Source organism: Acromyrmex echinatior, chromosome 2 (genome assembly GCF_024713525.1).
Source record: "Acromyrmex echinatior isolate Ae372 chromosome 2, ASM2471352v2, whole genome shotgun sequence".
In the NCBI taxonomy this organism is placed as follows: domain Eukaryota; kingdom Metazoa; phylum Arthropoda; class Insecta; order Hymenoptera; family Formicidae; genus Acromyrmex; species Acromyrmex echinatior.
Window position 1 is genome coordinate 10,035,995 of NC_141853.1, and position 13,823 is coordinate 10,049,817.

At 31.8% G+C, this 13,823-nt stretch overlaps 1 protein-coding gene across 2 annotated transcripts; it reads left to right on the plus strand.

Moving 5' to 3' along the window:
• The first annotated feature begins 1,388 nt into the window (after positions 1–1,388).
• On the plus strand, positions 1,389–12,591 carry LOC105148035 (baculoviral IAP repeat-containing protein 8). Of its 2 annotated transcripts, XM_087416670.1 has the most exons (4): positions 1,389–1,968; positions 7,289–7,339; positions 8,254–9,129; positions 9,277–12,591. In XM_087416670.1, the coding sequence occupies exons 3-4, from the start codon at positions 8,323–8,325 to the stop codon at positions 9,625–9,627; spliced, it is 1,158 nt and encodes a 385-aa protein (XP_087272796.1). In that variant the 5' UTR covers positions 1,389–1,968; positions 7,289–7,339; positions 8,254–8,322; the 3' UTR covers positions 9,628–12,591. The 2 variants fall into 2 exon arrangements, with proteins under 2 accessions (XP_087272796.1, XP_011057792.1); XM_011059490.2 differs by lacking the exon at positions 7,289–7,339 and having other exon boundaries at positions 1,390–1,968.
• The last annotated feature ends 1,232 nt before the right edge of the window (positions 12,592–13,823 follow it).

Sequence of the window (13,823 nt, forward strand, 5' to 3'; positions counted from 1 at the left end):
AATTTTTGGAGTGGAAACTAAAAGGGAAACTAACTTATTTATAATTATATAGTGGGGCAATCATTGCATATCACTTTTGTATGAATTAGTTTTATATAATAATTAGATTTGCAGTAAAATCTTATTCTCAGAATACAAATCATATATTAGGAACAAAATTTCAATCAAAATAAAATTAAAACTCTAAGAACAAAAGTAAATTTCATTCGCATTTCATAACGATATGAAAACACAATTTATAAAAAATTTACCAATATATACCGCTTTATAGATAAAAACAATTGAATTTAAAAAAGAATCTTTTTAAATAAAATACGCATATACATTTTTGGATGGAATAGATTCGTTCTAAATCAAAAAATCGAAAAATTTTTAATTTATTTCCAGGAACGTGGGACTCCGCACAATAAAAGGAACAGAAAACAGAGAATAAGAATTTCAACATATCAGAAACTGTGTATTCACAATACATGATTTTTAATAAGTTGAAATTCTTATTCTGTTCTCTGTTCCTTTTTATTGTGCGTAGCCCCTTAGTCTTTTGCTTTTGAAGGTGAAGGTAAATAGTGAGCGGATAAAAAGAATAAAAAAAAACAAAAAGGAGAAAAACACAAAGGCAAAGGAATGTAGAAGTAAGAATGTAGAAGTAAGACCGGGTGAATCAGGTGAATTACGATAGCCGAATAGCCGATTACTGACGATGAACTCATCTAAATACTCGGTAAAAGTATTTACTAATTTTTCATGCTGCCGCTCAAAATTGACGCTTGATATTCGTCAGTTTTATCACGTAATCTTTGACGCTAAAAATAAGCGTCGAACATAAAAAAGTACCTCAACTCATAGATCACGTATATTACCTTCCCCTTTAACCCTTCGTGGTCATACCTGATAATTTTATGTTGGTTACACAGAGATCAAAATGACCTCATCATTTTAATTGATTACCATATTTACAGCTTAAATTTTTTAAAATCACAAAAAAATGACTGAACATACTTTAAACATTGTAAAACATAGAAAAGCAGTGGCTTTAAAAAATTTTTAATTTTAACATATTTAAAAAAATCGTAAAGGCTGACATTCAAGGAACAATATGCGATTAAAGAGTGCAAAAAACACCTTTATTTTAAACTTTGAATAAATGGCAGTTCAAGTTCCGTTTTAAAAAAAAGATCTTGAAAATATAAAGCCTCACATCTTTTTGAGATCCCTTGGACTCTCATGACTCTCATGACTCTCATGACTCTCATAAACGAAAGGGTACTCGTGGAGCCTCGTGGTGACGTGGCGACCGTTCCTACCTGAAAATCCTACCTCGTGATTCGCGACTCAGACGCAACCCAGACGCCAATAGCGTCACTCCGTTGAAAGGGAGGGAGCGGGGATACAAGTTACTACGAGTTACTACTATCATTAATACTACTATCGGCAGTGCCGGCTATCACAGTGCTATAGTATGATATTGTAACAATACCGAACAGAGAGAAACTAGTATAAACGCCTCTCAGCCTTTTGTAAGCCAACTGTGCTATAATACAGACGGCTTATCGTTACTCTCGCGATAACAACTCAAGCTGTGCAGGCGGCGCTGCGACGATTTGCGGCAGCTCGAATAAACGTCGGACAATTGCGCTACAGGAAGTGCTGAAGCCGTCGACAGCGCCTCCTGCTTATTGGAGTCTACGTAACTTCAACGGCCAGGGTAGCATACCGTGCGTGTCTTATCCATCTATCGCATCGTATGAAATTCCTCGAGAGACGGGCAACTATTTCGAACGAAGCCCTTCGTACGGTACAGCAACGCAAAACGTTCGCAAAACGACACGACTCGCGAAACAAAACGGTTGCAAAATTGATGGAGAGAACGGGTTGCAACGGATCGAGCTGAGGGACAAAGCCGTGGCGTGTGGAAGACAAAGCCAAGTAGCGGTTCACGACAATTTAGTCACTCAAGTCGATCTTTGGGTACGTTTTTTCACAATGTATCATAATATATCACATTCTTTGATAACTTATATAAAAAAAAAAAAACAAGAGAATTGCTACTTTCTCTTCCTTGTGCTTCTTCTTTTAACCATCTGTACATCTGCATGAACGCTTGCCTGCTTGACGCTCATACGAGAAAGTAGTACATCCGGGATGGTTGAAGAAAAATTGAAATATTAAAATCATATATATATATATATTATATATATATTATATATATATATATATTATAGCCGAGAATTCGATAAAAGCAGTTGACCATGACAACTGATAAATGCCTGGAATTTGATTGCCTTGTTTGTTTACTTGTCCTCTCCCATTTACCACTCCTCTCTCCCCTCCCCTATCTTTCTCCTACCTCCCCTCTTTATCGGTACCTTTTGACGCAGTGTTGCGCGGCGTCGTTTGTTATCTAACGCTGGGCGGGTCTGCGGGAAGCAAACCACCATGTAACGGGAGAGAAATAATTTGTAGTGAGAAAAAGAAAAATTAATTTAATTAATGCAAGGTTTAATTAGAATCACAATTAAAGATGTTTTCCAACAAAGAGGTAGGGTAACACAGGTAACACAGTGAACGTTGGCAAACAATAAGGATGTTAATGATTCACTATGTTACATATTCCTTGTCGCCCTAAAATTAGTACAAAAAATGAGCTAAAGCTAGGTGCTTGTATAATTTTTAAAATAATTTTATCATGTAATAACAACAAAGTTTTTTTCCTTATTAGATTCCTTTTCAATGTTTAAGCATGTTCATGTATCTATTATTCAAATACGGCACAATAAAACGATCAGCCGTTAAACAAGTTTAAAAAAGGAAAGAATGACCGCGTTCAGCGGAAAAAATTAATCGCTTAGTGATTGGTTCTTATCTTTAGATCTTCACTGGATCTAAAGGCAAGAATTAATAAGTGCATTCAGAATGACAACCCTGAGCTCTCTGGCATATTTCATTAGATCCTAAAAATAAATATCCAATTAATTGATCAGTTTTTTTCTTAAACATAAGCATTGATAATTGACATTTGATATTAGAGAAACTTTTAGAGAAAGCGAGTAATTTGAAACTGGTGAAAGCGTTTTGCTTTTTGTACACTTGATTCTTTGAATTATATTTGAAAAGAATGTTTCCAGCTAATTCCTTAACCCTTGAACCTAATCTCGACCGACTTACGTGGAAGAATAACAAACGAAAGAGATTCAGGGTACGATTAATGCGATGCTGCAAACGTTTTGAAGCGTTTCTAATTGATCAGTTTGTAAAATTCTTTCTTCTAATTGATCCATCAAATGCTTCAAAGCATTTGTAGCGAGACTTTGATCACAGTTGCAACAAACCGACTATAATTTTCAAAATTTCTATCAAAATTGACTAACGATTTTTTTGCGAAACAATACGAAAATAAATATGTTGCAAAACAAAATCATCTGGGAAACAAAGAATTTCAAGTAGATATGAAATTCAAATAAATGACAAAACGTAAAATTTGGAACACAATAGCTGTTGTTTGTTTGGAACATAATAGCTGTTCTTTGTTGCTCCGCAGTCTATTATTGTACTTATTGTTGTAATCTAAAATGAAATGGACAATGCAAGATATCCGAGAAGCGCAAGGGAGATTTTATAAAAAATGACTCTACAAAAAAATTAATCGAAAATGTTGAATAAAAAGCTGTTTTATACAAAACTTTATTTTCGAAATAGAACAATCGTCGTTAAATGTATGCATTTATAAACATTACGTAAAAGGATACTTTAAGGATGCACAATATAACAAAATGATTTAAAAAAATATGTATCAAAGTTTTATTCTACATTTTCAACTTATTTTTCATATAGAATCATTCATAGAAACTCTTTTTTCCGCTTGTGCCATCAATTGTGTGGGACATTCTGTAATTAGATATTAGAGAGAAAAAGAGAAAACAAAAAATATATACATATATGTATATAGAATAAAAATTAAAAAAAATTAAGTATACAGAATTACCGATTCATTTGAACAATTTATCAAAATTTAATTCAAAGTCCCTACGTGAAAAATCTCATATTTTCTTTTCTCTTTTCTACCTGCTTCTTCAATCTTCTGTAATGTATTTAAAGCCTTTTAAAGGATTGTCCTTTTTTTCTCTCTTTTCTTAATGTCTTAATGTAAAACGAAGGATTATTGACCTCTAGTCTTATCTGAATAGAAATATCCCAAGGGATATTTTCTTTGAGCCAGGCAAAATACTAGATTAGAAGATTACATTTCAATACTAATTCTTCGAGGATTATATATATGCTATATAGTATTATATATATATAGTAGTTGATCTACAGAGATCAAAATACGGTCATCTTCCTATCTATACGTTACGTATAATACTATATATGTTGAGTAAAATTTTTTTCGGAGAGGAAGTTTTGGAACGTAGCCTAAAATAGATCGATTTACGAATAATGGCAGTATTTTGACCTCTGTGGATATCTTGGTGTTTTGTAATGTTCAAAAGAAGTAGCTGAGAGTATACTGCGGCTTTGTGGCTCTCTTAAGAACTTCTACTGCCTTACACGGATAACGTGTTTCTGAATCAAATTATTATGTCATTCTATATCGAGAGAATAAAATAATGTGTGTTATCGATTTGGATTGTCTATATCTTTTGATATCGTTTATCATTATCGAGGAATCTTTAATAAGAGATATGGCATTTAACGTCTAGATCATTCACTTCCATATGTTATCTTCGAGATATATGGGAGGATTTATTTCTAATTTCGTTGATGTTTGTTAGCTGATCGCAGTTAACAAACATTGGCTGAACTAAGAACTTCGATGTGATTTCTTTGAATTCCTTCAGACATAAAAATTAAAAATAAGTTTTCGCGTTTTCTGTATCTCTTGAATTTCAGATGTTCTTATATTTACACGGAAAAAAAAACGATTTTGCTGAAGTATCTAAGAATTTAGATACAGAATATTTGAAAATAATTTTGTTGGACAATCAAAATTTAACTAGGATCTAAATTCAGACCTGATTTTATTAGAACCATATTAAAAATTTTTTCAATTCAATTCATGCGCACTTTAATAAATAATCCATACAGAAAAATTAATTTTTCTTCAAAATTTTTAACTATTTTCCAACATATACATTATTATATAAGTACATAGATTAGATCTCAGATGATATCGATAGAGTTAAATAATTTCAACAAATAAATTTAAAAATTTGATGTACATTACAAAATGTGATGTACACAGAGTTTGAAAGATTAAACCAACGGAGTTCAACGTTTAGACTCGGACCTTTCAATTGTACAACAAACGTACCTAACTTAAACCTACATAAGCAACGTTGCCAGTTCTCTTGCAGCTGGAAATAATGAAGAAGACGCGAGCGTCTAAAGAAGGTTTTGCGCTGATGTCATTGTAATTCTCTGAAATCTGAACGATAAATGCCTCCCCTGTATATCATGACGTTCGGCATCAATGTGTCATTTTGCGATTACACGAAATATTGCAAAACAGACATGTGGACTTCGTGCATTTATCCTCAGATTTATTCGCCGATTCATAATGACTGATTCATAATGACTGACTTCAGCAAAATTAGTAAGAAACGATGATACGAATAAAATGAGAGGAAATTTTTATGGAAAAAAAAAACAGAACTCCCAAATAGAACCTCAAAATTAAAAACTGAATAGCAAATAATGATTATTATTGTGTCTAATTCGAAGCGATTAATTAGTTGAAACATAAAGACCAAGCATAAAGAAAGAAATCTGTGAAGACATCTAATCGATTCTTAGCCAATAGATAATTGTACTCTAAATAATGACTGTCGAGAGTTTTGTAACGACACTCTATATATCGCCTATCTATATACAGTAACGGATCAATTCTAAGCAGAATAAGACTCGCAAGACATGTTCTTGTAAGATTTGTAAATTGAAGATTAGAATTCGAACCAATTAGAACAAAACGAATTAAAATTAAAATTATCGAATTAATCGAATTCTAATCTCCTCAAATTCTTCAATTGCGATCTGACACAGACTGCAGCATAGACTGTATGTGCCTATATTCCAAGGCCATTTTTTTTGTTGAAACGCCAACGCATGACGCGCCTCGACTGTAACAAATAGGAGACAAAAGACGTTCCCTAGAGCGACACTAGCGAGACGTACATATATGTTGAATAAAAGGTTAAGCTGCAAGATACAATTTCATGATACCATGACCGAGACATTTCCTCTTGATACGCTGCCTGAAATATCCTGTGGAGTTAACAGCGCCTAGCTCTTTCTCTTTCTCGAATACGGTTGACATTCCACAAGACCGACATCTCTGCAATAAATCAGTCGCGGTTGGCTACTTTTCAACTTCTTAAATTTTCCGATTTCAATCAATCCTGATCTATCAATGACTTTTCAGGTTCCTGATTCATCGACTGCAGACTATCAATTCATTATAGATGCGGGACTTGTGGAATGTTGCTAGAAAAACTCAAACTTAAGATCCAGCCTGATCTCTCCCTGAAAACTATGTCGTTGCAACACAGGCTGTACTCTATGTTTCGTGTGACTAAATACTTTGGATTGTCGATACTTTTTAACGTGAGAATTCACAAAATAATTCTCAAAATAATTTTCAGCTCGCCGAAGTTTCTAATGTATTAAACATCACCAAGTATTTTTGATAAAGTATTCTTTCGTTTCGAAGTTTCTCGAGATTTATCATTTTGACATTGGGAGACATAGAAAAAAATGGAAATGGAATGAAGACCGGGGCACGTTTATTGCCTGCAGACGGTCCTACCGTTACAATTCACTCCGCGTCACGTTCCTGTGTAATGTAATAAGACGAACAGAAATAGAGGCCGCGTTAGCGGCAACATTGCATTCGATGTATGTACCGGGTGTCGCAGCTGCAAGTCTTCCGAACGCATTGCTAGTTTTATAAGGAAGTCTACTTTCTCGTCGATAGCAATGATTTTGTGGCTAGATTACATTCGCTGTAATATATATAAATGCAAAAATGATTAATGCATGAACTTGCACGTATATACTTATATAGGAGACATTTATGTTTATGCATGGCATATGTTTAAAATAGCGATTCAAGTGTGCCATGATTATTGTTTGTTCAAAAATCTTATTACTATTATATTATATTTTATTAACATTCGCGTGAAATGTAAAAAATAATATGCCCCAACAATTATTTTAAAGAAATTAAAGAAGAAATTTTGCGCTTATTTTAATCTAAAAGAAATATAGAATATTATTAATATCTTAATTTTTATAGTAAATAATCGAAGAGAACAATGAAAATTGAGGTTGGGGTGTAAATCTCTATGTAAGTAACTTTAAAAAAACATGTACAGTTATTTGTATTATTCGTTATTGTTATATATATTATAATTATTCATATTATCGCTATTCAACATCGATATATTAAACTACAAAATTCACCTCGATGTATTTTCACACGTTGATATTTCTTGAATGTTCAACAGATGTGAATATTTAAACAGGAAGCACGTATTTCGAAGGTATTTTATACCTGATGTGCTTTCTTTTAGCTTCCTTCCTTAAAGTAAAATTAATTATCTGTAACTTTTTATACTTTTTATACTTTTTATACTATTTATTTTGCACAAAAAGAAAAGTGAAAGAGACAAGAAAAATATTTCAAATATTGCCTGTGATTGTCCAGGCTATAATAGTTTTTAAATATTATACAGAGGTTTTAAAAAGTGTAACACTGCTCTCGTGGACAGTAAGAAGTTTAAATCAAATAGAAAAATCCTTTGCCATTTTACAATTTTCATAATAATTAATGAAATTAATTAATAAATGTCTGCTAATAAATCAACTGTCTACAATATACCAGCAGTGATAACAAATTCAATCAGAAATAAATAGTAAATTGACACAAAAAATACTCGTATTAACATATTGCTGTTTTTTTTTCTAACATAATTTAATATTAACAAATACCGGGTAAAAGCGCAGCTTTTACTGTATTTTTATCAACATTTTGTCCCAAATTATATACAAGTATGAAGTAAAACTGTCAGTGAATTTTTATTATATAAAATTTCAGCATCTATTGACATTTATTAGATGTTGGAATTAATTCGTAGCGTTTTTAATGAAAGAATGTTATTTATTTCACATGAGCATTAAAAAATACATTAATGAAAGTACTTCCCATCACTTGTAAAACGCTACGAATTAATTCCAACACCTAATATTTTTTTGTTACAGGTTCACAGGAAACAGCTTTATAATTATATTATATACAAAATTATATACAAAATTTATAATTATACAAAAATGACTGAATATATCGAACAATGTATCTTTTCTCGAAACCATTTGCAACGAAAATCACCAATAAAGTCTCATATATTTATCGAAGAAGACGAAGTTGATAATGGATCATCGATGTCTTTAGATTATCGATTTGAATCCGCTCGTTTGACCAGCTTTAAAAACTGGCCATGTTCGTGGACAAAGCCAGAGGAACTCGCGGCGGCTGGATTTTTTTATACTGGCGAAAGCGACAAAGTGAAATGTTTCGAATGTAATATAGAAATATGCCAATGGCGAGAAGAAGACAATCCAATGGTTGATCATCAGCGGTGGTCTGGAAAATGTAGGTTTATTCGTAAAATACCATGCGGCAATGTGCCGATCGGTACGGATCCTAGCGCAATTCCAGCGCCTGTACCTAAAGGAATGGATGTATGTGGACCTTATGGCTCAATATACATGCCTTTTTCCGGTCCAGATCATGAAGATCGAGAAATTGAAGAAAGAGTGAATTCTACATTGAAAGAGCTCACATCAAGACCGAAGCATCCTGAATACGCTAGTTATGCTGCTAGATTAGCATCGTATGATAGATGGCCTAAAGCAATGTCACAAACTAAAGAAGAATTGGCAACTGCTGGTTTCTATTACACTGGAAGTGGCGATCAAACATTATGTTATCATTGTGGTGGAGGATTAAGAGATTGGGAGCCAAATGATGATCCTTGGGTGGAGCATGCCAAATGGTTCGATTACTGTCCTTATCTACTTTTGACTAAAGGAATAGAGTTTGTGAGTAACATTACGGGGAGAACATATATCGGAGCAGTAAGCATTTAATAAAATATATTTATTGTTAATAGAATTATACAATTTGTAATAATTAATATATTTATAATAAATATTTTAATTATGAAATTGTGTTGAATGCATAATATAATAATTAATTCTAAATTGTTTTATTTTTTCGCGTAGGAAAACATACCTGAAGTTGATAAATTGAATGAAAAATTAGAGAAGGCTGATAGTGAGAGTACTGCCAGCGGAAGTTCTCAAAATTCAATCAGTTCTGAAATAACTAATAATACAGAAGCAAGTGCTGTATCAAGTGAAGCTAAAAGCGAGGAACAATCTGTCCAATCACAGGGTGACAAACCATGCGACAAGGATGCAAGATTATGTAAAATTTGCTATAGTAGAGAAGTACGAATTGTATTTATGCCATGTGGACATTTATTGGCGTGTGCAGAGTGTGCGAAAAATATGAAAATATGCGGCGTATGTCGTAAGAATGTTGAACTTACTGTACAAGTGTACATCTCATAGTGTCTTTATCCTTGTGATAAATAATCGGATTCTGATAAAATTTTCTACTTATCATCATTATAAAGACTGACATTTTCATGCAAAACTAAATGACATGACTCATGTAGCATACCGATTAGCAGGTACAAACTATATAACGTTGAAGCTCTTGTTAATGAAATATTAACTTTTCACGGTTATTATGGTCTCAATAGAAAGGATATTCTGTTGTAATATTAACAAGTGAATGTACTTTTTGTAATCGTTGTACAAGTAATAAATGTTCCTATATTTAAATATATATATATATATAAAAATACATATAGCTACGTAATCGGTATTGCAAAAATTGTTAGTCGATGTATACATATGTGGCATATCACAAGTTTTCATATTTTAACTATTGAATAGCGCAAATACAGGAAGTTGTTAAAATCAGAAGAAATAGGTTGTACCTGCAACGGAACGTTGCTATTTGAACATTTTCGAATTTATATTGTTTCCATTGCAACATTTGTCGAAAAGGATTTTGTGGAAGTCAAAGATAAAGCGGCACCATTGTACGAGTACAAATAGCAACACGGCATGAAGTCTAGTCATTAGTATTATGTAATGATGAGAAATAAGATATATATTCATATACAAATATAGATTATGAATATTTCTGCGTTTAGTTCATGATTGAAATGGTATATTGGGCTAAATGTTCGTATGCAAAGAGAAAAATAAAAACCTCCGTTATAAAATGAGTCTGGTTTAGGAGGTCAAGTCTAAAAATAATTTTGTAGAAAACGTATTTCATTTATAATTTTAAATCGTTTTCGAAATATAGGAGATGAGGACAGACTTTATCGACATTCTGTAGATAGAAATCGTTATTCTTGGAGCGTTAATGTTTGTATCAATATGTAGAATTGTTTCTAAAATAATCGTCACATTTCTTTTGATCTGTATTGAATTTTCTTCAATAGCAAATTGCGCAGTAATATACTTTTTCTTCGTGCTGAATGTTAGTAAACTAACTTTGTTAGTCTTTCTATTATAAATTAATGAAGAAATTCAGAATTTAATCTGCCAATCTTTTTCTAATTTCTGTTACAATAGAAATTCCGTTTACACATATTAACGTACTGCAAATGATTAAACACATCACTGTCCATAAGTGAAATATATGAACCTTTATCATAACGAATCTAAGCACTCCAGGGTATGGTTGATAAAAATTAATCCACGTTGATACAAAATTAACACAATATTCAAATTCAAGGCTCCTGATCTATCGCTCTTACACAATATGAGGTAAGCTCTCATTAATATGGCTGACAATTAAAGTATCCTTAAAGAAATGCAACGTAAGAATTTGTTAATGTAAATGTACGTGTCGTTATTATTATTTCGTAATATAATTAATAAATTTAGTAATTCTAAGATTATGAAACACAAGAAAGAACTTTTGGCATACTCGATAGTATATAAAGGTAGCTCTTTACGACTACATTGGTAGATATTTATAAGTTATTTCACATAAGGTTATTATACATTGAATAAACCTCAGATTTGATCATTTTATATAAAAGGCATAAAGAAACAATCACACATACAAGTGATCCACAATTACACAATTGAATCGAGTTCCTAAAAGTTGAGAATTCTAAGTTTATATCCACGAATTGATTAATTACAATTAGCATCGAAATTCTGAAACAATTCAGTATATATACAGGGCGACCGATAGAGACCATAACAGCTTAAAAGTAGAGAATATTAAGACGAAAATTGTAATACCAAAATGTCGAGACTATAATAGTTTTTGAATTATAATTTAAAGTTAGCGAATCACTAAAATTTGTATTTCAGGCGTGAGACAATACAAAGTGCTAAAAACGAAAGCTAATTGTTATCTCTTGTTTGTTGAAATCGATATAAAAATTACGCGTGTGTAAATTTAAATTTATTGATATTTATTATATTGAAAAAATAGCCTCGACATTTTGTTTTGATATTATATTTTCTCAAGATGATCTCAGGAATCTCCATTTAAATGTTACGGTTTTTATAACACCTTGTGTGTATATATTTATGTAAAATTAGTATAGGAATTGCATTTTAATATTTAATTTATCTGCGAATATATTTTGTATATATTATGCAAAATAAATTAGCGTATTTCCGTAGAGAGGGGAATACATCATTTTTAAACATCAGCAATATAATGGCTTCATTGAGCTTAGCAAAGTTACATATAAAAAATATACATTTACGTATGTATATTTCAAGGGTAATTCTACGTTTATAGGAACAAGGAAATATTGTAAAATTCTTATTTTCTGAATAATCCGAAATAATTCCAAAATGAAACATTATTATAATACTATATTTCGCTTCATTTCACAAATATATAGAAACTAATATGAGGTGTTGGTATAGAAACGTGCGTACATACAATAATTATCCATGAAGATAATGTTCTATCAAATATGATAGTCGTTCTTTCGACGTGGACGATCTCTTTTGTGTTAATGAAGCTGAATTATAATAGTGTGTGTTCAACAATGAGAAGAAATGAGACCAAAAATTTTGCATTTTCGTGTTGTAATCGTTTTTCTAATATAAATGTTCTCGTTGTAATTACTTTCTCTTTGTCCAAAGTTATTCTGTTCTATTAGTACACAATTATATAAATATGCACATGCATTAACACACACATACATATATATATATATTTTTGTATACTTATTTTTATGATAGATGTTAATTTTATTTTTGTATCACAAATGCATATTTACAACATAGATATTTTCACATTTTTCTACGAACTTTCGGATGTTCGACTTTTTTTTTTACATATCTGCAGTAAAATGCATTTGTGATAATTGGACGTGTACCCTGGGCAAAATAACTTTGACATTATATTGTACAAAACTTAGAGATACACATGTAATGATAACGACAATTATAATACAAAATAAAATTTCAAAAGAGAAAGATGTTGTTTCTCTCAATAACTTTCCATATACTCTCACATATCCACTTGTACATACGATAAGAGCACGATAAAAGAGAAATGTCACACGAGTTAACTCAATAAAGAAAAAAACAAGTTAGCCTTTCTATTAAAATGTAATGTATAACGCGTTTGTCTAGAATTGCATTGAGACTATTGCAAAAATAATAAAATATACGTGATTATGATCCTTGCAATTAAAGATTTATATTTTAATTTTTTTATTGCAACCGTTTTTTTTTTATTAAGTTCGTTGAATATATAAGTCATATGTTATAATAAATCATTACCCTTTAAAATCGATATATTAGGGGGTTGCATTAAAAGTTACTGTTTTTTCTTTGTATTTGAGCACTTATTTCAATAACAAAATATTGGGTCATCTAAAAAGTATCCGCGATTTTTTGTCACTAGATGTGTTGACCATTAACGCCATCTAGTGACAAAAAACCGCAGATACTTTTTAGATGATCCAATATATGAATACCTCAATCAAAGTATTTTCCCTCGGAAGCTATGACTTTTTGTCACTTTTCAGGCAGAAGTTGAATTCCATGACGAAAGAATGGTCTGTCTTTGAATCAATCCATTCAGCAACCCAATTTTCGACTTCGCTATAATTATGGAAGTGTGTATCTTCCAGAGCATATTGCATCGATCGGAATAGATGATAATCGCTTGGTGCTAAGCCCGGAGAATACGCTGGGTGCGGGAGAACCTCCCATTCGAGATCCATCAGTATTTGTTTCACGATTATAGCAACATGCGGCCGAGCGTTATCATGGAATAAAATCACCTTTCGACGATTTGATGCAATCGATAGTCGTTTTTGCATCAAATTATCATTCAAACGTTCCAATTGTTGTTGATAACGGTGGTAATTGTTTCGTTCGGTTTAAGCAGCTCATAATACACGACACCCTCCATATCCCAAATACAGAACATTGCTTTGTTTGTCGTGAACGTCACAATCACCACTTTTACGAATGGCAGATAGAAGACAATCCAATGATCGAACATCAACGATGGTCTAAACTTAAACGATTTGTTCAGATACATGTACGGATCCTAGCACAATTCCGTTACTCGTGTTTAGAGTACTGAATGTATGTGGAATAAATATATTTTCTTAAATGCTGACTGTTCTGATATTGTATGTCTTCCCTGTAATCTTGCTTACGAATTCTATTCCTTTATTTAAAATCAGATAAGG